This window comes from Drosophila serrata, unplaced genomic scaffold (genome assembly GCF_035046125.1).
Source record: "Drosophila serrata isolate PLE 108 unplaced genomic scaffold, ASM3504612v1 contig_112, whole genome shotgun sequence".
NCBI classification, from domain to species: Eukaryota; Metazoa; Arthropoda; class Insecta; order Diptera; family Drosophilidae; genus Drosophila; species Drosophila serrata.
Genome location: NW_028257010.1, coordinates 103,328 through 128,387, shown reverse-complemented (window position 1 = coordinate 128,387; position 25,060 = coordinate 103,328). Strand labels below are relative to the sequence as shown.

General features: G+C 35.3%; 1 protein-coding gene and 1 pseudogene across 6 annotated transcripts in view; both read right to left on the bottom strand.

The window, feature by feature from the left end:
* The window catches only part of LOC110185089 (uncharacterized), a 31,408-nt gene extending 8,208 nt beyond the window's left edge, over positions 1-23,200 (bottom strand). Inside the window, exons 1-5 of one of the 6 annotated variants that reach the window (XM_086841231.1) lie at positions 19,074-23,200; positions 13,503-19,005; positions 10,732-13,345; positions 6,191-8,176; positions 3-621 (exon numbers count right to left, since the gene is read on the bottom strand). In XM_086841231.1, coding sequence (XP_086697357.1) covers positions 3-527 — 525 coding nt within the window. In that variant the 5' untranslated portion in view covers positions 528-621; positions 6,191-8,176; positions 10,732-13,345; positions 13,503-19,005; positions 19,074-23,200. Of the gene's footprint in view, positions 1-2; positions 622-724; positions 6,166-6,190; positions 8,177-10,731; positions 13,346-13,502; positions 19,006-19,073 lie in introns of those variants that run through there. The other 5 variants (XM_086841230.1, XM_086841235.1, XM_086841232.1 and 2 more) reach the window with 5 other exon arrangements.
* LOC147644700 (uncharacterized) lies at positions 19,219-20,308 on the bottom strand (annotated as a pseudogene).
* Positions 23,201-25,060: the final 1,860 nt, after the last annotated feature.

Below are 25,060 nucleotides of genomic sequence, written 5' to 3'. Positions count from 1 at the left end.
ACTGGGTTCATGCTTTGCTTTCTGGCTGGATAGTCATCAGAGGTGTGAGTGCTTAACGAATCCAGCGGACTGAGTTTCTTTAGGTTCTGGTGCCGAATTGCCTTGCTAAGTGTTTGTCCTTCGCAACTAGTTTTCCTGCCCGGTTGTTTGCCCTGTACCACCTCGTAGATTTCGCCATCGCCATGGGTGCGATAACTCCCGTGGAGACAGTCAAAGCCTCCGCGGGCTGATTCTTGAAGATTTGAGTAAAGTTGACTACTGTTCCCTTTCTGACATATTAGGGAATCGTAGGAGCTGTTAAGGAGCTCGCTCCGGATGAATTTATCGATTAACTGGCTGGAATACTTGGAACTAAGCTGGCAGAAAAATTTGCTACCTGTGTCGCTGAGGTTACTGGTCGAACGGCGGTGCTGCTTGACATCCACTGCTGCCTTTTGACTTATATGAGGTAGACTGTTGGTTTTCTTTTGTTGGTCAAGAGTTGCCTGAAGATCATGCATTTGGGAGCTGATAAGTTGGCTGAACATGTTGGCTGGGATTTCAGAAAAGCGTAGTCATTTTTTGTATAACGAGCTAGTGCATATAAAAACGCTTCAATTGTTCTGCCTTTTCAAAAAAGTACTGAAAGTATAAGAAATGTTAAGAGTTTATGAACGGAGCCAAATTAAGATATACTTAATTGTTATCACTGTTTGCACAGGGAAACTACTATATACATACATACATTGATACATGCAATATAAGAGAAAGTTCTTTTGCTCTTATCATTGCTTTATTTTATATAAATTTTTCCGCTATTTCATCGACTCTAGCTGGACTGTAAGTACTAATATTCTCTCACACAGTCCACAGAAAAACTGGTGACTGGATTAAATAACTTAAGAATTTTTTTTTTCATCCATTTTGTATAACATTTTATTAGTACAATCAATGAGCGCAATCTATGAAAATGTTTTAACTGGCTAAATGTTACCTACGAGACCAACCAAATTTAAAATAACCCAATCTAGTTAACTAAAATATTTTAGGGAGTTCTTTGGTTACTTGGATATTTTAATTGTTTCTAGTCATCGTTGTATACGAAATTTTGACTGATAAGAGGATGAACTCAGAGTAGGACCGAAACACAATTCAAATTTATAATTTAAAGCGGTTCATTACATTTTTATATAGAATAAAATGAGAAATTTGCTGAAAGGCAAACCTTATCTCTGTCTAATTAGTATATAAGGCTATACATATGTATGTTATTGGCCTCAAGAGGGTGTTTCAATATGACAACTTATAGTGATTATATTGAAGAAAGTTAAAATTATGCTAAATTCACTGGGAATATAGTTATAGTCCCCCCCCCACTTTTTACAATATATCACGAATTTCCCAATTTAAGATCGCTAAATCTAGAGGGAAAATAACTTAACAAGCTACATTGATTATTGTACATCAACATGACGAGAATACGTTCTTTACGTATGGCTTCCTGCAATGATGTAATTGGATTACAAAAATTAGGTGGTTGGGAAAAAAGAAAAAGGCAGGCAATTGTTGCCGTAAACCTTCTCATTATTTAAGTACGGTAAGGAAACAGCGAACACAGTTTTAATGCAGTGAGAGAGAGAGCAAGAGTTGAATAGCCCAAAATGGCGTATGAAGAATGAATGGCCTTGCCAGTTAGCCCAAGGGCACATTTTCAGGCTTTCCAAAGCGGGGTGCGAAAATGAATTTCCAATCATCTTGACCAGCATTAAAAGCAGAGTCGATCTAGCCTGTCTGTCTGTGTGTTAAAGCTATCTGAATACTATTTTGTAGTTTGTTTTGTCCGAACGTGCCAGATCGACCGACTATATCATATATACCATTGGGTGTCTAGATAAAAAAAAAAACACGAATGGAAGCTAACTTCGGCACGCCGATGTTTATATATCCTTGCAGAGAGAACTTCGACAACTAGGAATTAATACATACATACAACATATAGATATAGATATAGATATAGATATAGATATAGATATAGATATAGATATAGATATAGATATAGATATAGATATAGATATAGATATAGATATAGATATAGATATAGATATAGATATAGATATAGATATAGATATAGATATAGATATAGATATAGATATAGATATAGATATAGATATAGATATAGATATAGATATAGATATAGATATAGATATAGATATAGATATAGATATAGATATAGATATAGATATAGATATAGATATAGATATAGATATAGATATAGATATAGATATAGATATAGATATAGATATAGATATAGATATAGATATAGATATAGATATAGATATAGATATAGATATAGATATAGATATAGATATAGATATAGATATAGATATAGATATAGATATAGATATAGATATATAGATATAGATATAGATATAGATATGGAATTTAATAATTTTGTTTAATTGTTTTGTTTGTAATTATAAATTTTTTTTTTTCAGTTCTGGTTTTTATAAAAGCGTGTTTTTTTTTAGTTTTTTTAAACTAGATACTAACAATCGATTGTATGACAGATTTTTGATATATTCGCTTGATTTTCATAAAACCAAAATCAAAATTCTTTAATAATATGAAAGGGCTATATCTCAAATTTGATAAAAACTTGTTGAAAACCGAAGTTATAATTTTTAATTTTATAAATTTCTCGATCGTTGCGAGGCAGCTATTTCGTGAACGATATCATTAAATTTTACACAAAATTGTAGAATATTATAAAATAGCTATATCTTAAATTTGATAAAATTCTGTTTAACACTGAAAATGGTGTAGTTTTTTTTTGACAAATTTTCCGATCGTTCCTGTGGCAGCTATATGATATAGTCGTCTGATCTGGCCCGTTTTGACATTTGTATGCAAGATTGAGAGTATATAGAAGACTAACTACAAATTTTCATTTAGATAGCTTAAAAACTGAGAGACTAGATTGCGTAGAAACAGACGGACATGGCTAGATCGACTGAATGTGATTCTGATCAAGAATATATATACTTTATATGGTCAGGAAGAAAGTCGCTGGTGACCTGCGGCGACGCCTGGAAAACCGAGGATAAAGATAAAGGTCGGAAGCTTCTGTGACTGGATAGCGTGCGGCGAAATTCGGTTAAAGGGGCTCCTTAGGAGTAGGCGTCGACAAGCGAGAGCTGTCGTCATAAAAAGATGACTTGACATCAGAGAGATAAACCTTACCCTTAGCGGGCGAAGAAATTTAAGGTTTAAAGTTTTGGTCTGTTCCTGCATAGCAAGCTCCTTGAATAGGTCGGAGGGCATAAGTAACGTTAAAATCCTGGCTGACCTTCAGCATACGATGATTATTAAGAGCACACTGCAAGACTAGGCCAGATGGTTGTGCTGGATTCTTAAAACCTATACCTGGCCAAGAACGTATGGATTTTTCACCCTAGCCTCTTTTTTGAGATATTGCATCCAAAACTATTGCTGCCAAATCCAACTTGGGTCGCACTCGGATGTTCCAGAGCAAGGATGCTGCGTAGAATATCCGGAGCGGAGTGGTACATACGCAACTATATGAATATGCTCACCAAATGTGCTAGGAAGGGGACTTGTGTCTTGAGTAGACTAAGGAGTAAGGAGGAGGATCACCCTCTGGACTTTCATTGAAGGAAGATCTTATAAACACAGATAAACATCCCCTTAAACACAATTATTAGCATTCCCCCTTTATTTACATTCTGTAATACCTCTTTACCATGATTTGATTTATGTGATAGTCTCTGTAGTCATGGTATCGTTGTAGTTATTAAGCTTATAGCCGATACCATTACATATTATTTTTAGCATGAAGGTAATTCCACAGGAAAAATGTACATTTTCAGGTTACATATGTATGTACATATGTAGAAATTCTAAAGCTTTCAATTCGAAAGCGTATTCTCAGGCGATATCTTGCGACGTTTTTATGATGTCGACGAGTAGTCTTTATAACAGACCCACCCACTTTTTAAGTATCCAAGCTTTGAGTTTTGAAAGAAAATGTCTTTTTTTGTTCTTCACTGACAGCAAAGCATAAATATGTACATATGCACATATTTTCCCGCTTTTTCCTGTTGCAAATTTTTAGTTTGAGCTTATTTTCCTTATTTTTAATACGCTTTTATTAGTTCGGGATACATATGTATGCAACGGAGCCTTTAAACACTATTTTCAAGGGTTTCCAAATATCTGATAAGCTTGAAACTTCTCAAGGACCGATGACAATGCAATAATTAAAAAAAAAATTGCATTATCCTGATTGGGATCGTCAGGATTGATAAATTCTTTTTTTTATAGAGCGTCCGTAAAGGACTAAGAAAGACAGAGCTAGCGCGCGATCTGCGTATGCCAGCTGGACAAGCAGAACATGATTGCTCAAAGTTAACAGGAAATACCCCATGCAAATGAGATTACGAAATAGTTCGTAAGATATTTCATAATCACATGTCCGCAAAAATTGATTATTGATAAATCGAACTATATTACAAAAAAAAAAAAGATATAGTTTAGAAAATTAAAAACATACGATTTTATAGGTACCCACACTAAAAATAGAAAATAAATAATAGTTTAAAAAACTAAAAAAAAAAGTTTTTATAAATAACCGAACTAAAAAGAAGAAAATAATTTATAATTACAAACAAAATTATGAAATTCAGAGTAATATTATATAATTAAAAACAAGATCACTAAATTCAGAGTTAAAAGCGTGGGGTGCATCTATAAACAATGTTACTATTATTCTAAGGGCAACTATCTGTAAGGGGAGAATTATAAAAATATATAAATATCCTACAAATAACAGTTTCACTGTGCAATGCTTTGCCAAGTACATGTTTACCTATTGTTACAAACCATTATAAATGTATTTCTGTGAACATAAAATATAAAAGAAAATCTCTTATATTTACAAAAAATTATTAGATTAACAAAAACAGTGCAGCTGCAGAATATCTCGTCACGTATGTATTTAAACGTTGTGCTTAGTAACAGCATTATGTATATCACTCAAATGCCAATTTCACAGCAATAGTCGAACTGAATACATGTTAAAACAATGATTGATATAATTAATTACAGAAAAAAAATAACAGGTACTTGGCACGAGATACTACCGTGTCTCCGGATACACCCCACGCTTTTAACTCTGAATTTAGTGATCTTGTTTATAATTATATACTATTGCTCTGAATTTAATAAATTTGTTTGTAATTATAAAATATGTTCTTCTTTTTAGTTCGGTTATTTATAAAAGCGTGTTTTTTTAGTTTTTTAAACTATTATATATAATACAAAAAAAAAAAATTTGAAAAGTATTACTAACTTTACACAGCTTCAAAAAATAATACTAACAATCTTAAATAAAAAAAAAATAATGAAATAAATATTTTTGCACGCGGCAATTTAATAGTAAAGGCTTACTTAAGTAATTTCATCAAATGTGCTGTGCGGAGGTACAGATTCTTCGTTTTCAAAACCCAAAACGTAGAAACCTGTAAAATTGATAACATAACATACATATGTCATGACATATGTCATATAACATATGATAACATAATTCCGAGATGTAGAAGCTCAGAATAAATAGGCCCTACGGGACTGTGTTTGCAGGTAAAGTCAGTAACACGAACTATGTACATACAGAGAATTTCCCAAAACAGTTTCTGACGATACTGTCCTCCGTGTCCTAAAAAGGGATGCATACTAAAGTAGAGTCGCCCGCAAAAAGCCTCTGATCTCGGAAGTCAATAGGCAAAAGCCCAAAATTTTTGCCAATGAGCACATTACCAGGCACCCAGATTTCTGGAATAAGGTAATATAATCCTATGAAAGCAAATTCTGTATATTTGGAATCAATGACATAGTCTTGGTCTGGAGAAGAACCGGAAAAGTCTTTAATAAAGAAAATTAAGTTGTCACGGTAAAGAAAGGAGGAAGCGACATTATGGTGTGGGGGTGTATGGCAGCAAGTGGCGTGGGAAAATTAACAATTATTGACTCTGTTATGGACCAAGGTATCTGTATACCAATTTTGGTAGACAATTTCCCAGAAAGTCCTGTAAAATTAGGGTTGGAACATGAATATTGGTTGCAACGGGACAATGATACGAAGCACACAATACAAAGCTTTACTTTCTATTAAAAGTTAAAAATCAGTCGCGAATACCTCCACAGAGCCCAGATCTTAGCCCAATTGAGTATTTGTGGCATCTCTTGGAGCGGAAGATCCGGAAACATACAATAAAGTCGAAAAAAATGCTTAAGGATGTCATTGTGGAGGAAAGGTTCAAAATAACAGGAGAGGAGCCAAAAAATCTGGTGGATTCCATGCCGAGACGCCTTACGGAGGTTGTACACAGGAATGGATACCATACCAGATATTAAAATAAATATATTATTAAGTTAATAGTATTTCGTCAGCTGTACGCAGACTTTTGCGGGGTCATTTTTTTAGTGTTCAGTTTAAAATTAAAAATAAAATATAAAGCATTGTTTCATAATTCTAAAAAAATACCTCATTGAAGACAATTTAATTAAGAGTATGCTAGAAAAAAATTGGTCTAAAATGTTAATGATTAACTGAACAGTTTGTGTTTAAAGTTTGAATTTGAAATTTTTTTTGGGGTGTACGCAGAGATATGCGGTTGAGTGTATGTATGTATGTTTGTAGAAATATGAGTCTCTATGTCTTAAATTAATATTAGCTTGTAGCACATTTAGTTGTTTAAGAAACGAGATTAGAGAATATCTCCGAGCACTTCGTGCATTTGCTTGCTTTAAAAGAATTAAGAAAGGTTAATTACATGCTTAAAATTACTTGCCTACTATTTGACTTAATTGTTGTTCGTTTGACGTCGAAGGCACATTTGTTGCTCGACCGCGCTCTTCGCCGTCAGTAAGCAGCCAAGCAGAAAGAAGAAAGTCAGTTTCACCACTTTCATTCTTGGTTGTTGGTTTTATGTTTTTATTATACCCAGTTTCGCATCACTACAAGCATTTGCTTTATGTTGTGTTGTGAATTTCTTACCTACCCTGCAGTACCGCATGTCATCAATAGGCCACTGTCATCAACCGTCATCAACGCGCCGACTGCGACTTCTACCGAGGTGACGCTCTGCCGACTGCGACTTCTACCGAGTCGACGCTCTGCCCACGATACAGTTACGACGGTAGTCTAGACGGCAGTCGTCGGCAGTACCATGGCCGGCCGTTGATGAATTATTGATGAATTGTTGATGATTCATTGATTAATTGTTGATGACAGCCTAAGACATGCCCATGTTAAATTCATCAACAGTTTTATGGCCATTCATCGATGAATCATCAACAATACCGCCTTGACTGTTGATGAATCGTTGATTAATTGTAGATGACTGGTACATGGATCGGACGAAGATGAATTGTTGATGAATGTTAATGAAAGACTAGGACATGCCCATGGTTAATTCATCAGTAATTTGTATGAACATTAATCGATGAATCATCAACACCGACTTGACTGTTGATGAATCGTTGATGAACGGAACTGCAGGCATATTATAAATTATACATACATACAATGTTGAAAATAAGTAATAATGATACAAACCGTAAATAGGTATATTTATTGTATTTACAGTTTTGCAGTTATAGTTTTAGATTTAGATACATACTTTTATTTACCTCTATATTTAGCGATCGTTTAGCTTATGATCTCTACAGTATTTTTCAGTAATTCAAAGCTGGTGATACAGTTTATCAGGTAGTAATAAGGGAACAACCACTTATATAATCAGAGTTGTGTAAAATTTAAATCAAAATTCCGAAAATAATAAGCAATGGCCAACAATTTCAAAGTACATATATGAAAATATAAACAGCGAAGGTATAATTTGTATACCCCTGCAGGGTTCTATAATTTTACTCAGAAGTTTGCAACGCAGTGAAGGAGACATTTCTGACCCTGTAAAGTATGTATATATTTTCTTGATCAGCATCTAGAGCCAAGTCTATCTAGCCATCTCCGTCTGTCCATTTCTACGCAAACTAGACTCTCAGTTTTTAAGCTATCTGAATGAAACTTTTCAGTTAGTTTTCTACTCTTACTCGTATGTAAGTCGGAACAAACCGGATGGGATGTCTATATCATATACATAGGTGCAATAGGAACAATCTGAAAATTATTAAAAAAAAAAAATTGTAACTCTTCCAGTTTCCAACATATTTTCCTTAAATTTAAGATATAGATATTTAATATTATTCTAAAATTCGGTATAAATTTTATGAAAATCTATCTACTTTATTATATAGCTGCCATAGGGAACGATCGAGAAATTAATGTATAATATTATTAATTACTAAATAAATAAAAAAAAAAAATATATATATATATATATATATATATATATATCAAAGTCGAAAAAAATTTTTTAATGACCCGCCCTATATATATATATTAGGGCGGGTCATTAAAAATTTTTTTTCGACGTTGAAACGCTAATAGGGCTTAAAAGCTGTGTACACATGTCCAGAATACGTGTGCAAAATCCGATTGCTGTGCGACGATGTATATATTATATATGTATATAAATATATATTCAATATATTTTAGTCAAGTTTGAAGTATATCTCTTTTACATTATTTCAGAAATTTCTATAAATTTTAAAAAAATTTACGACAGCCGAGAAACTGAATATATGGCTGTCAAAGAAACGATCGTTAAATCTTGAGAAAATGCCTATTTGTGAATGTAAAACTGTAAATATATTATGTATGGGTAAATGTAATTAAAAGACGAATTATATTGTTGTCTTTTAAAAGAAATATATATGATTTATATTATATTAACTATTTATGATCGAATTGCAATCTGCCAGGGTTTACAAACGTCGACCCTAGTGAGCTTCCCTTCTTGTTTGTTTTATATTACCAATAAATAAAATTGTCAAAAAAATCAAGACCTACCCCAATAAATTTTATAGAATCCTAGTCAAGGTAAAAAACAAAGCAATTCTCAAATCAAGTTTTTACTTTATTTATTTATTTTACCATTTAATGATTATTTTTAAATAAATATATTTTTTAATAATTTCATCTATTTATTTACAGTGACGTGTACTAATAAAATCAATGCAGCACCAAGTCGCTGCAGAAATACAAAATAAATTTATAAAAAAGAAAAACTTAATTTACGTGCATGGATATTAATGTTTTACAGTCTCTGGGATCTTTTGACTCACACGGACGGACAGACAAACGTGCCTTAACCGATTCTGTTCTAATTGTTAAATTCATTTTCGACTATCTTTTTATTATTTGGGTGTTGGGTCTATAAAAAGATTTGGGTTAGACCTTATAAATTCAAATTGTTTGCTCATTCGATATTGTTAAAGCACAGCTTCTTTATTGCCCAGGGTCATGCCGAAATATAAATTAAGCGAGTCATTTCAATTGACTCTTAAGGAATAAAATAAAAAAAAAAACAAGAAAGGAAGCTAACTTTTGCACGCCGAAGTTTAAATACCCTTGCAGATAGAACTTCTATGAATAGGAATCCATACAATATAAATTATATATATTTGTGTTAAAAAACAATGAAGTAATACCTGATTTCATTTCATTCACCTATACATATTATATTTGCAGTTTTGCATTCACAGATTTGTATTTTTCCTCTACATCAAACGATCGTTTGTATGGCACCTATATGATATAGTCGTCCATTTTTCATGAAATTTGACACAAAATTTAAGACTAATATAAAATGGCTATACCTCAAGTTTGATGAAAATCAGCTGAAAACTGAAAAAGTTATAAATTTAATTGTATTAATTTCTCGATCGTTCCTATGGGAGCTATATGATATAGTAGTCCGATTTTCATAAAATTTTATGCAAAATTGTAGAGTATAGTAAAATAGTCTCAAATTTGATCCAATTCTATTGCAAACTGAAAAAGTTAAAATTTTCTTTGTAAAAATTTTCCGATCATTTCTATGGCAGCTATATTATATAGTCGTCCGATCCGTCCCGTTCCGACATATATACGAGTGAGAGTATATAGAAGGCTAACTAAAAAGTTTCATTCAGATAGCTTCAAAACTGAGAGAGTAGTTTGCGTAGAAACGGACAGACGGACATGGCTAGATCGACTCGGCTGTTGATCCTGATCAAGAATATATATACTTTATATAGTCGGAGGTGCCTCCTTCACTGCGTTGCAAACTTCTGACTGAAATTATAATACCCTGCAAGGGTATAAAAAAAAAACAATTTTCCGCAGCCTTTCTTTTAGAAACACTCAGATCAGCAAATTTCCTTTTGGGTTTGTGTTATTTCTCATCTGTTTTTTCTTCTTCAAACTTATTGTAAATCATTTAAAAATTATTTTATATGTTATATGTTTTTTGTTTTTCTTTCTATTTCAATTAACCAAAAAGGGGCATTGGAGATTTTTGCGATGTTCAGATCCGTTGCCGGCTTAATATTTAGCTCAACGAACGTTTCTCTCTATTTCTTAGTTGAAATATCTTCTTTTTGCCTTTGTTGCTTGGCCTGCTTGACTGAAAACTGGTTTTAACAGTTTTCAATGTATGTTATACTTATAATTGTATGCTCTAGAGGAGTGGAAATTGTTTCCCAAAAACACAACCGTAACTTTGATTTGATTTGATTTCTTTTTTAATTACATACATATGAATATAGGTAATGAAAATGTTTTAAACAAACCTTTGTTAATATTGTACTCTTGGATACTTTGTTTTAGATCTTGCATTTTCGTGCATTTGAAGATTTTTGTCGATATACATTTTTACACTTTTTACAACAATGTACAATTTCTCGTTTTTTCTTTCGCTTAACTCATTTCAGTTATGTGGGTATTCCCTTGAGCTCTGCTAATTTCTTTTCGAGCCATATTTATTTGTCATTTCACCTTGCTTTCTTGGTGCTATCTTTGTATTTTACGAGCTGCACGCTGTATTGTATATCACGAAGGCCCGTAGTGTCACACGGTTTCAATTCACGGTTTCCCGTCTAAAGCACCACCATCCGCAAGCCACTACCAACACGGTCATCTGTCGTCCAAGAACTGAGTGGGCCAAGTCTTTGTATCTTTTAGGCCTCTCTGAACCTCTCTTATTCTAGTTTTTCTCTTCTCAGACAGTTGGACAGCGATATACGGCGAGATATAGCGAAGTAATTTTTTATTCCTCACGTGGTAAGCGAGAGATTCAGTACCTGAAGTTTTCGCTTCCCCGATCATTGAAAAAATCCTAACAAGTCATGTAGGAGATTCAAACAATATTTTATTCATGAGACGTTTATGGCAATGGTTTCGCGTCATAGTGCGGGACCTATTATATAAACTACGTTCCTAAAGTTTGCCTCCATATGTACATTGAGTACACATACATATTTAAAAGGAAATTAAGTGTTCAAAGATTAAAAAGCTGAAATTGTGTTTTAAAACATATGACAAATTGTAACGCAATTTGATTAGGTTTCAGGTCGTATTTGAAGAAAGATAGGTAATGGATTTGCAATATTTATTTATTTTTAAATATATTAAAATTCATAATAGAAAAGAAAGACTTTACTATTAGATATTCGTTTCCTAATGATAAAAAATATAATAATAAATAAAATATATAATAATAAATATATATATATAAATAAATATATAATAATAATATGCTCCAATATTTGTTCTGTTTGCTTTCCATCCAAATTCGTTTACCATTTTTGGCATTCACTGGAAAACGTAAACAAAGATGATAGGGAGCTAGTAAAATAAAGATGGTGCCTAAGCAACAAGAATACCCAAACAAGTCGTCGGCGGGTAAAACTCAGTTTGCAAGCAGTGAGAGAAAGCGAGGTAAAGGGAGGCCGTTTTAAAGGCCTGTGCGAAAACACGAAATTAAAAATACTAGTAAGTTGGATGGAGTTAGAAGATTCCCGACGGCACACTTTTATTATTTTTCAAACTTCTTGCAAATAGAATAAAAATTTAAAAAAAACAAGAAAGGAAGCTAACTTCGGCACGCCGAAGTTTATATACCCTTGCACATAGAACTTCGATGACTTCCTGGATTCCTTCCATACAATATAAAATATATATATTAATGTTAAAAAAAAAACAATGAAGTAATACCTGCTCTCATTTCATTCACCTATACATACATATTATATTTTCAGTTTTACATTCACAGATTTGCATTTTTGCTCCACATCTAACGATCGTTTGTATGGCACCTACATATGTATGTGATATAGTCGTCCGATTTTCATAAAATTTGCAACAAAATTTAAGACTGATATAAAATGGCTATATTTCAAATTTAATGAAAATCTGCTGAAAACTTAAAACGTTATAATTTTTAATTGTATTCATTTTTTGATCGTTCGTGATATAGTAGTCCGGTTTTTTTTTTATAACTTTACACAAAATTTAGATTAAAATAAAATGATATTTGATGAAAATCTGGTGAAAACTGAAGAAGTTATAATCTTTAATTTTATTAACTTCCTTTATTTCTTATAAAATGGCTATGTATCAAATTTGATGAAAATCTGTTGAAAACTGAAAATGTTATAGTTTTTAATTGAATTAATTTCTCGATCGTTCCTATAAGAGCTATATGATATAGTCGTCCAATTTTGATAAAATTTTACACAAAATTGTAGAATAATATGAATTGGCTATATCTCAAATTTGATTAAATTCTGTTGAAAACTAAAAATGTTATCGCCACCGCGATTGACAGTCTTCCGACAACAGCCACCGCCATTCTCATTCCTCTCAAATTTCTCGATCGTTCCTATGGGAGCTATATGATATATTAGTCCGATTTTCATAAAATTTTACACAAAATTGTAGAATAATATGAAACGGCTATATCTCGAATTTGATGAAAATCTGTTGAAAACTGACAATGTTATACCTTTTAATTGAATTAATTTCTCGATCGTTCTTATGGGAGCTATATGATATAGTCGTCCGATTTTCATGAAATTTTACACAAAATTGTAGAATAATATGAAATGGCTTTATCTCAAATTTGATCAAATTCTGTTGAAAACTAAAAATGTTATAATTTTTTTTGTAAAAATGTTCCGATTATTCCTATGGCAGCTATATGATATAGTCGTCCGATCCGGCCCGTTCCGACACATATACGAGTGAGAGTATATATGTAGAAGACTATACCCTGCAAGGGTATAAAATCCCGACCATATGCCTCTCGCTCTCACTTGCAGCTCCTTTTCATATTTTAAATTATAAGTCCCGCCTTGAACAGGAAAGTGCGGAAAAGATGAATTCAGAAGTTCAGAAGAGCTGATACTGTTAATATAATTAAATTAGTAAAGGTAAATACAATATATCGGCTGTTGGCATATTTATTATTTTATAAGGAAGATAAGAACCTTGAAGAGAAATATAAATTTGAAAGATATATGCCAGCAAGGACAAATTGGGATAACTTCATAGCTCGACTTACCGATCTTAAAGATCTACATATACATATGCTCCAGAAACTTTCATATACATACTGGAATTCGATCCACATGTGTCGAATCATCCGAGTTCCTTGTACACAAAGCTGTCTTATTAAGACGTCTGGGAGGTGTCCAAGGGAGGCACGACCGCTAGAATGCATGCCAATGCAATCAAATATTAACCAAAAACCAAGCATTAAATGTTAAACTAGAGGTGGAGAGCTATCGATGGCACTATCGACACTATCGATTGTTTGGCGCTATCGCACCGCCATCGATGGCAGCCCTGCACTATCGATAGTTTTGCACGCGGCTTATCACATCACAGAAAAAATAAAGTTGAAAGTGAAACGCCAAAATATAGTGAAAAGCTAAAGTATAGCTGAAAGTAAAAATCTCCTAATGCTCTTTTTAAAAAAGAATTAGTTTTGTACTTCTTTTCCGCTCGAATACACAGTTCGACGATGTACTTTTTATACAATCCCTAATCAAAAAAATAAATAAATAAATTAATTTTTTATTTTTAAAGAGTTAAAAATATAATAAAGTTTTGTTCAAATTTCATTTTATAGCTTTTTTTACATCTAAAAATTCAAAAGCATAACACTACCGATAGTACTATCGACACTATCGATGGTTTGAGAAAAATAATCGCTCACTATCGATGGCGACGACTATCGATAGTTCTCCACCTCTATGTTAAACGTGTCTTAAGTAGCCGGGCAGTGTTGTCAACTCTTCAGGTCATGAAAAAGCTAAACCAACTCTTAAAAAAAGCTAGAAATAGCTAGAAAATTTTAATGATAGCTAAAAAATAACGCTAGAGTACTGAAACAATATTTTTTATTAATTATTTAAGTATTTTTGCCAACATATCAAGTTTTTCAATTATCTCCTCTTCTGCAGCTGAATTTGAATTTTTTCATATTTTTATTTCGAGAAGTTTAGGAAAAATTCAATAATTATAAAAATATACTTTGACACTATATTTAAAAATAATTACGCATTCTTTGTACGGATATATATATAAGAATTTTTTCGGCAAATCGAAGCTCAAAAATCTCATAACTAAGCCAAAACTCCATTAATTTCGATACGGAAATCAGTTATGTAGTAGTTTTTAATAATTTTATAAGTCTGCATAGTCAAATTAAAATTTTAAAATATTTAAAATTTTGTCAATTTTTCAAAGTGTTAAATGTTCATTTTAACAAGAAAATTTTTGAAAAAAAAATGTATCAAAATTTTTGTTCTTTCCTATATGCCCAGAAAGATTCCCTTTTTCTTGCTGATCAATAATATATATGACTTATATGGTTGGAAATGACTCCTTCACAGCGTTTTAAGCTTCTTACTAAAACGACAACAGCATGCACGGGCTAAATATGAAATTCCTTTAGCTCCCACCCCTTTACGGGTTCGTTTTTCTTCTCCTGCTTTTAAAACGCCAATATGGCGTCTCGTTCTCACTATCGCCCACTCTATGCTGCTAAAATGTTGCTTTCCTTTTGCTCTTCTCCTGGGCATCGTAAAACATAAAAATACATGAAGTTGGCACAGGTTCTTAAAAAGCTCAAATTACGCATTTTTTGCTTGAAAAATAGCTATAATTCCCGCTAGCCGCTAGATCACAATTAATTCCGCATTTAGGTTTTGAAAAACGCCAGATCAAGTGGGAAAATAGCTACATTGGCAACAATGTAGCCGGGTCAACAAATTATGACCGAAACATTTCCAAAAAGCCTAAAATCTAGGAAAAAGAGAAATAGTTTTACCCTTAAATTGATTAAAAGATTTGGATTTACTTTTTGGTAGAGAAAAAACATTGAAGAATCTTCAATTCGGCGTTATCTACATTCTTTAGCCAAAATAGTTGGTAAACTATTCTTTATAGGTCCTAGAAGTCTTCAATAATTTGATAGTATTTTGATGAGCCACAGCAGTTCAATCAGCTGCTATCTGGCGGTGGCTCTCTGTTAAAACAAGAATAAGAAAGAACAAGAAAAAATAAATAAAAATAAAGAAAAAATAAATAGGTGAATTAGAACAGTACATATTTTGTAAGTGCACTTAGAAAAATCAGGTTCATAAAGTAAAGATACATACTTTTGATACACATGCAACAGGCAAACTTAAGCACGGTATGGAGAGACAATAACCGTTTTCACACAGTGAGAGAGAGCGAGAGGCAAATAGTTGAAAACGGCTGTTCGTCATTAATGTGAAAATGGTCTTAAGTTTCAAAAGAGCCGGGTCAACAACATTTCCCCTTCAAAAGTTACGAAGAAGTGGTGAATAGAAAAAACTTTTTAGCGGTCGCTAACAGTTTTACCCTGACCATACTTTTATTTTAATGATTTCAATTTGTAACGGTCCTATTAATATAATTAGGCTATGGTCACACTATGAGTTGAGGCGCGCTCTTTCGAAAGAGCATTTTACTCTCTCGAGGAAGCGCCTTTATGAAGAGAAGAACAGACAAAAGTAAAAACCATTATTTTAAAACAATATGGAAATGAATAAAACAATTAATAAAATAAAGTTATTAACATTAACATTCGGTCACAATCTTAGAAGTGGGATCGAGAAAAAATTTTCCTTTGAGCATAAACTATACGACAAAAATGGATTTGGACATAAAAGTCTTATTGCCAAAATTCAGGCCCTAAAATAACGAAACCAGGACAAACTGCATTGTTTTGAAAACCCTGGACGGATGCTTAAATCGTTTGCAAACATAAGGTTGCTCCTGAAGGAAAGAAAATGTCAAGGAGACTCGTTGCTATAACTGCAACGGGCACTGGGGAAGAGCGTGTACTAAACCTAAGAAGACCCCTGGGTCTTGCCATGGATATGGGCCGATAGATTATTTCGTCGGAAAATGCCCCAAAAACAAGAAGAACAATGTAAGACTATTCAAAATTTTTGTTTATGGAAACTCTAACCAGCCAATTATTACAGAATGCTTGATCGATTCAGTAAACCCAGTATCTTTTATAAAACATTATTAAGTACCCAAAAACCTTGGATTAGACCCTCAAGAGAACCACATTATGGATTGAATAAGAGTAGACTATGAATATGGGAATATGGAAAAATGTTATATTTCATTATGAAAGAAGAAATAAAGATTTTGTTTAATTTAACTGTTGTGGCTGACGATTCAATGCTCTTTAATGTTGTGCTGGGCGGAGGTTTTATGGAAACTTGCAATTTAAAAATTAATTTGGAATCTTTAAAAATGAAAGTTAAATGGAAAAAGTTTAGGTACAGGATTAGATGGAAAAAGTTTATAAACAGGTTTCGATGGAAAAGGTTTAGGTACAAGGAAAAGGAAGGTTAGGTTAGGTTAGGTTGAACCGGACGGCCCTCCTGAGGGGGATAATCATAGGCCACTATGGCCCTTATTTATCCGTATTGTGTTTTACATGAACCTGGAGAATCTTACGCGGTGTTAAAGTCCCTTAGGACCGCCGTAGTTTTTGCGCAAGCAAGTAGTTCACTTGGCGACCTCTTGGAAGCATCTGCTAGTGATGGCAGTGCTGGAGCACCTATAGGTGTTTTACTCTTGCCTGCGTTAGGGCTGCGCTCTTTGCACATGATTTGAGATGTTTTGCAGGTTGCGGAGTCTCCAACTCGCTTTGAAGCGTTCTTAGAGAAACTGGGACGTTTTCTGTTCTATCTATAGCCAGTCCGACCCCTTACTTTGCAAGATCCTCTGCGATTTCGTTTCCCTCTATGCCCTGGTGGCTGGGAACCCAGTAGATTCACACTGACATTGTCGTGCTCAGGATATCTAGTGCGTCCCTGCTTGCCAGTACATTTTTGGAACTGACCGCTGACGATTGCATGGATCTAATCGCTCCCTGACTGTCTACGAACAGGTTTACCGCCTCACATGGGCGGGCTATTTCCTGCGCAAGCTCTGCCGCCTTCCTGATGACGAAGACTTCCGCCTGGAATATGCTGCATTGGCCTGGTAGCTTATATGACAACCTCGTCTCGGGGTCTGTACAGTATATGCCCGCTCCAACTCCTCCTTCCATCTTGTAGCCGTTAGTGTATATGTTGAGGTATCGAGCATGGTCCTGAACCGTTTTTCAGTCTTCAGGTTAAATGAATGTTGATGTTTTCACATCAAGGCAAGTTCTAGGCGTCATGTAGTCAGATACACTACTCATGGTTCGACCAATTAAGCTGTGCCCATATCCTTGTGTCGACATGTTTCCTAGCGCTACTAGGCGTTGTGCTGCCTTTCCAGCGGTCAGTTGCGCGTGGATGTCCAGGGGATTGATTCCAATTATAGTCTCTAAAGATTTTGTGGGGGTTGACCTCAGCGCCCCAGATATACTGAGCAGTGCCTGCCGCTGGGTTTTCTCCATAAGCTTTTTGTAGGTCCTCTTTTCCATGGCTTGCCACCACATTAGGACTCCGTATAGCAGTGTCGGACGCAGGTGAGAAGCCCCATGTGCTGCTGACCATCTTCTTGGATGCATATAGAGCAATGGTGGCGTTTTTCACCCTCTCTAGTACAGTGTGGTTGTATTTATTTTTGGGGGTATCCATGGCGGTACCTTGTATCTCTTTGTGACAAGAATAAGGTCCGTCTTATCTGCATTCATACTGAGTCCTAATTTTTCCGTCCACTCACATATCTCCCTGAGTGTTGATGCCATGATCGGGCTAAGGGTCGAAGGACAAACTCCCGTGAAAATTATGCTTATGTCATCAGCATAGGCTGTTATCTTCAGGGCCTTCCTTTCGAACCTTCTGATTAGGTTGTCGACCACTAGATTCCATAGGAGGGAAATAGGGATAGGACTCCGCCTTGCGCCGTGCCTCTGTGCGCTCCTTTCACCATGGAAGCGGTGCCCCAATCTGGTTGTACCCGTCAGCAACTTAGTAGGTTTCCTATCCAAATCCTATCTGTGCTTTTAATATTGAATGCCCCGGATATGTCTACGAAGACTCCGAGCGCATATTTCTTGTTGTGCAGGGCTCCCTCAATGGTGGCTACTAGCGAATGCAGCGCCGTCTCCACTGATTTCCCTCTTGTATATGCGTGCTGGTTGGTTGACGGTGATCTGCCCACATTGTTTCTGATGTATAGGTCCAGCAGCTTATCTAGCGTCTTGCGTAGAAAGGAGGTGAGGTTTATCGGCCTGTAGTCCTTGGGACTGTCTATGGCCCAGTTAGTTCTTCTAGAGGATATGAGAACATTTGGAAGATGCTCTTCCCTGGTTGTTAGTACCTGGTGCTTGTAAGCATCGCTGATCTCTGTGCAACCTGAGACGTGCGCGTGAATTAGTGCTGTTAGGGCCCCTTTGCTGCCCTCAATGAATTTTCATTGAAACCGTATGTACGATCAGTGGCTGGTCCTTTGGGCCGGGTTCTACCAGACTCCTGAGTTCTTCCGGTGGAGTTGGCCTATCGTGTGCCATGTAGCAGGAAGCTACCAGTAGGCGCTTCTTGCTTTCTAGCAACACCACAGTCAGGTCGTCTGAGCTGTAATGAGATGTAAGGTTAGCTTGAATACCCTTCCGTACGAGTACGGCGGTTCTGTTCCTGCTTACCGATGGTGTGTAGAACGCGTTATAGTTTGAGAATTTTAGTCCGGCGACGGCATTGCCCGAGGCAATCCATTGCTCTTGGACTAGACCAACATTGGCGGACCCTGGATCCATGGAAATTAGGAGTTCCGCCGACGCGACCTTGTTCTTATGGAGATTGGGCTGCAGCACCGTTAGGGACATGGGTACCGGGCTCAACTCCACTCGACGGGTTGACCACTATCGTCAGGTCACCGTCTTCCTCCTCTTCGGACTCATCCATCGTCAGTTCCTGGGCGGAGTCGATAATGGTTTACAGACCTAGGTCCTTCTCCACCTCGCCTGCCTTCAGGGTTAGGTCATCCTTATACCCGGGATGGCGCAGGTATACGCCCCCATGCCCCACGCCATCTTCCCGTATCTGGGATATAAGATGTCCTTTGTATCCTTGTTAATCTGGAGAACTGCGCATTGGGTCACGGGCTCGTGATGTGCAGTACCTTCCGGTCTGCGGTTGGAATGCCGGGATTCTGACGCTACAGCAGCTTCAGCGCTCGGTCCCCTTAGATAGTAATGGTACCTTCGCTTTTGGGATGGATGGGATTAATTGCCTGTCCACAACCTCCAGCTTGGCCCCGTCCCACAACGCATCCAACCGGCCGACCCCATTGAGCCACCCGGCACCATCGAATATGGGCATGGGCACTACAGGGTCTTCCTCCATCCTTGTGACTAATGACACCACGAGCCGCGCATGCACTGTCCTCCACCGCGCCTAGGTCATCTTTCCATTCTCATCGCTCCTGGCAATGAGTGCCACGATCAAGTGTTGTTTGGTCACCTCACTGGCCTTCGCGATTATCTTTTTCTTATCTTATCTTTTCCTTTCGATTTTTCGCCTTCAAGGGGGGGGGGGCCTGTCTTTTATGGCACTCTCGGCAGAGCGTTACCGTTTGGTGGCAAGCATCTCCTTCACCTTGTTGGCGAAACCGGCCGTTGATGCCATGTTAGGAAGTTTAGCGAAGTGCAGCCTGCTCTCTTCGATCTTTCGCTCGGCCCAGTTAAGCTTTAGCTTCTCCTCTTCAGATAGGGCAGTTTTTTTCCGGAGCCGGCTCTGGATTCGAAGGGCAGCTTTATACTGTGCCTTAGCCTTCGTTCCCTCGTTTGAACGCTTCGGCCATGCGCGGGGAGCTTTTTTTATTTTTCAAAGAGATGGACTGACACGAAAGCAGTGATACTTTGCTTTCGTTGCAGTCCATCTCTTCGAAAAATAAAAAAGTAGAATGAAACTTAATGTTTTGAGTTAGAGACTTTAGTCATAATTTACGCGTTTAAGAGATTTAAAACATATTTACTGGTAAAACGGTCAAAATTGTGACAGATTGCAACTCGATAACTTTAACGCTCAATAAAATCGAATCAAATCCAAGAATAGCACGGTGGTCTCTAAAGTTGCAGGAATTCGATTATGAATTAAAGCACAGAGCATGTAGACAAATGCAAAATGTAGATGCTTTAAGTAGATGCAACAGTATTATGATGGTAGAGGCAAGTACATTCGAAACGTATTTGTTAATTTGTCAGTCAAAGTTGTAAAGTCGTAAAGCACATTCAAAATTGTTTCAAGTTTAATTGTTTAGTCTCCGAAAGTGGGTAAAGGAGATGGATTTGTACATAGTATACCAAAAAGCAAAAAGCCTTTTGAGATCATTCATATAGACCATTACGGACCTGTAGATAGATCGAAAAAACATATATTTGCTGTGGTAGATACTTTTACAAAGTTTGTTAGGCTGTACACAACGAAAACGACGAATACAAAATAAGTGCGTTGACAGATTATTTTCAAGCTTATAGTAGACCCAAGTGTATAATATTAGATTGGGGGAGTTGTTTTATGTCTGGTAAGTTTGAAGTTAAGACACAGACGGCCAATTTGAACGAATTAATAGAAGTTTAGGACCTATGATTGGAAAATTGACGGAGCCGGAAAGGGGATTACATTGGGATAAGGTTATTAAAAAGGTAGAGTTTTCTATGAATAATAAAATTCATAGCAGCACGTTAAGGAAACATTATTTGGAATAACAAAAAAAGGAAATGTTTGTGATGAGCTTAAGAAAAAATTAAAAGACAAAGAAGAGGTAGAAGAGAAGAGGTACAAAGAAAGTTTTAAATAAAGAATGAAAAATACAACATTGCGAAAAATAAAATTGGAATATAAAGAAAGAGATTATGTTATGGTGAAGAACTTTGATAGCACTGATACCTTCAAGAAAACTCAGACAGATATTTGCTTAAAGATATGGACGGGCTTCAGTTGTCTCACTACCCATATTAAGGTGTTTTGAGTGTAAATAATAAAAGACATTGGATAAAACCAATAATAAAATATAAAGATTGTAACTAATAAACAGTAAGAAAAAAAAATTAAACAATTTTAAATATTGCAAAAAATTTTAATAATGTAAGTTATTAAATACCAAGGCAGAGATAGAGGGCTATCTCAATATCAGGACGGCCGAGTGCCGTCTAAGATGGCTATGGTCACACTATGAGTTGAGGTGCGCTCTTTCGAGCGCCTCTACACTGCTGCCAACTTTTGACCAACAAAAATTTGCTTTTAACGGGAAGATTGAAGAAAAAAGCTAAAAAAATTTTTTTTAAAATTACTAAAAACAAGAAAGGAAGCTAACTTCGGCAAGCCGAAGTTTATATACCCATGCAGATAGAACTTCGCTGACTAGGAATCCATACAATATAAAATATATATATTAATATTAAAGAACAATGAAGTAGTACCTATGTGATAAAGTCGTCCGATTTTCATAAAATTTGACACAAAATTTATAAAATGGCTATATCTCAAATTTAAATGAAAATCTGCTGAAAACTGAAAACGTTATAATTTTTAATTGTATTCATTTTTTGATCGTTCCTATGGCAGCTATGTGATATAGTAGTCCGGTTTTTTTTTTATAACTTTACACAAAATTGTAGATTAAAATAAAATGGCTATATCTCATATTTAATGAAAATCTGGTGAAAACTGAAGAAGTTATAATCTTTAATTTTATTAATTTCTTTGTCGTTTTTATGGCATCTGTATTATATGGTAGTTCGAGATTCATAAAATTTGACACAAAATTTTAGAATAATATAACATGGCTATGTATAAAATTTGATTAAATTCTGTTGAAAACTAAAAATGTTATCGCCACCGCGATTGTCCGGCAACAGCCACCGCCATTCTCATTCCTCTGAAATTTCTCGATCGTTCCTATGGGAGCTATATGATATAGTCGTCCAATTTTCATAAATTGTAGAATAATATGAACTGGCTATATCTTAAATTTGATCAAATTCTGTTGAAAACTAAAAATGCTATAATTTTTTTTGTAAAAATTTTCCGATCATTCCTATGGCAGCTATGTATATCATATAGTCGTCCGATCCGGCCCGTTCCGACACATATATGAGTAAGAGTATATAGAAGACTAACTACAAAGTTTCATTCAGTTAGCTTCAAAACTGAGAGACTAGTTTGCGTAGAAACGGACAGACAGACATGGCTAGATCGACTCGGCTGTTGATCCTGATCAAGAATATATATACTTTATATAGTCGGAGGTGCCTCCTTCACTGCATTGCAAACTTCTTACTGAAATTATAATACCCTGCAAGGGTATAACAAATGTAGAAAAAAAGAAAAAATGTCAACAAAAATAATAATTAATAAAGTTAATTTTTGTTTCAAAGATTTCCATCATTTTATCAATATCCTATTAGTCTTTCTCATTTGTGTATGACCTATTAGTGCCTATCATGTGCAGATATTTTACAGACACTTCATAGTCGACGCAGGATTTTCCGATCCGATAAAATAAAAAGGAATACAGGATATCTTTTGCTTGATATAACACTTTACCTAATGCTTAATGTTCCTTAACTTGGATTCAATTAGGTTAACCTGGCTAAAAACCCTTTCTATTTACGCGTCTGACCAGGGCAAACGCAATTTTAGGATGGAGCCAGTTGGCAACTCAAAACATCTGCGGTTTCCAGAAGCTATAAAGTGTAGCACCTCAACCCAAAATTTGTTTTTTGTCCCTGATGTTGTCCCACTTGATTAAATTGATGTTGTTGTATCGATCGCCACCTCATTATCTGGTTTTGTTCGTAAGTGACTATCGTAAAGCTACCACTTGTTTTATATTTTGTACTTAAGTGTTAACAATACAAAAAAAAAAGTCGGGAAAAAGCCAACTCAATTTCTAAAAAAGCCAGAATTCCCGCTGTTCACAATTCAAACATTTTTTCCGCAGTTAGCCTTCAAAAAAAGTTTTGAAAAAGAGGACGTGTAAATGCAAAGAACAGACAATAAGAGACAAAAGTGTAAAACCAAAAGGAAAATATTAGAACAATTAATAAAATAAAATTATTAAAACTCAGTCACAAATTTGAATTAATAATTAATTTCATTTGATTAAAGTTACTTTTTTTTTCTTAAATTGGACGTTGATGCACTACGGTCAGTACATTCAAGTGGCCCGTATGACACCAGGCACGTGCCTGTTTGGGTTAGGTGTTAGTAGGCGCGATGGAAAATATAGGACAGAATACGAGAAAATTGACTACCGGCGTGCTGCCAGATTGTTAGCTTGCATGTTTACTAAGTGTGTTAGTATTAAAGATTTTAATCTGCGTTAGAGATTATTGTGTACAAATCATTATAATTTGCACATAACACTCTAAAAGGTTCGTGCAGTTTGAAGGAGGTTCTACAGTGGCGCAACACTAGTGGTATATAAGATCTAGTACTTCTACTTGGTACGGGGAAATTGGGCTGACTTAACAAGTCAGCACTTTCCACATCACCATGAATAAGGTTATAAATAAAGGTTATTCCAAGCAGCGTTCTACGATTGGCTGAGGACGGTAAGTTTATTAAGAGGAGTCTCTTTGAGTAAGAAGGTAATCTTTGGTTTGCATCCCAATTTAAACCGCGGCCCAGTTAAGCTTTAGCTTCTCCTCTTCAGATAGGGCAGTTTTTTTCCGGAGCCGGCTCTGGATTCGAAGGGCAGCTTTATACTGTGCCTTAGCCTTCGTTCCCTCGTTTGAACGCTTCGGCCATGCGCGGGGAGCTTTTTTTATTTTTCAAAGAGATGGACTGACACGAAAGCAGTGATACTTTGCTTTCGTTGCAGTCCATCTCTTCGAAAAATAAAAAAGTAGAATGAAACTTAATGTTTTGAGTTAGAGACTTTAGTCATAATTTACGCGTTTAAGAGATTTAAAACATATTTACTGGTAAAACGGTCAAAATTGTGACAGATTGCAACTCGATAACTTTAACGCTCAATAAAATCGAATCAAATCCAAGAATAGCACGGTGGTCTCTAAAGTTGCAGGAATTCGATTATGAATTAAAGCACAGAGCATGTAGACAAATGCAAAATGTAGATGCTTTAAGTAGATGCAACAGTATTATGATGGTAGAGGCAAGTACATTCGAAACGTATTTGTTAATTTGTCAGTCAAAGTTGTAAAGTCGTAAAGCACATTCAAAATTGTTTCAAGTTTAATTGTTTAGTCTCCGAAAGTGGGTAAAGGAGATGGATTTGTACATAGTATACCAAAAAGCAAAAAGCCTTTTGAGATCATTCATATAGACCATTACGGACCTGTAGATAGATCGAAAAAACATATATTTGCTGTGGTAGATACTTTTACAAAGTTTGTTAGGCTGTACACAACGAAAACGACGAATACAAAATAAGTGCGTTGACAGATTATTTTCAAGCTTATAGTAGACCCAAGTGTATAATATTAGATTGGGGGAGTTGTTTTATGTCTGGTAAGTTTGAAGTTAAGACACAGACGGCCAATTTGAACGAATTAATAGAAGTTTAGGACCTATGATTGGAAAATTGACGGAGCCGGAAAGGGGATTACATTGGGATAAGGTTATTAAAAAGGTAGAGTTTTCTATGAATAATAAAATTCATAGC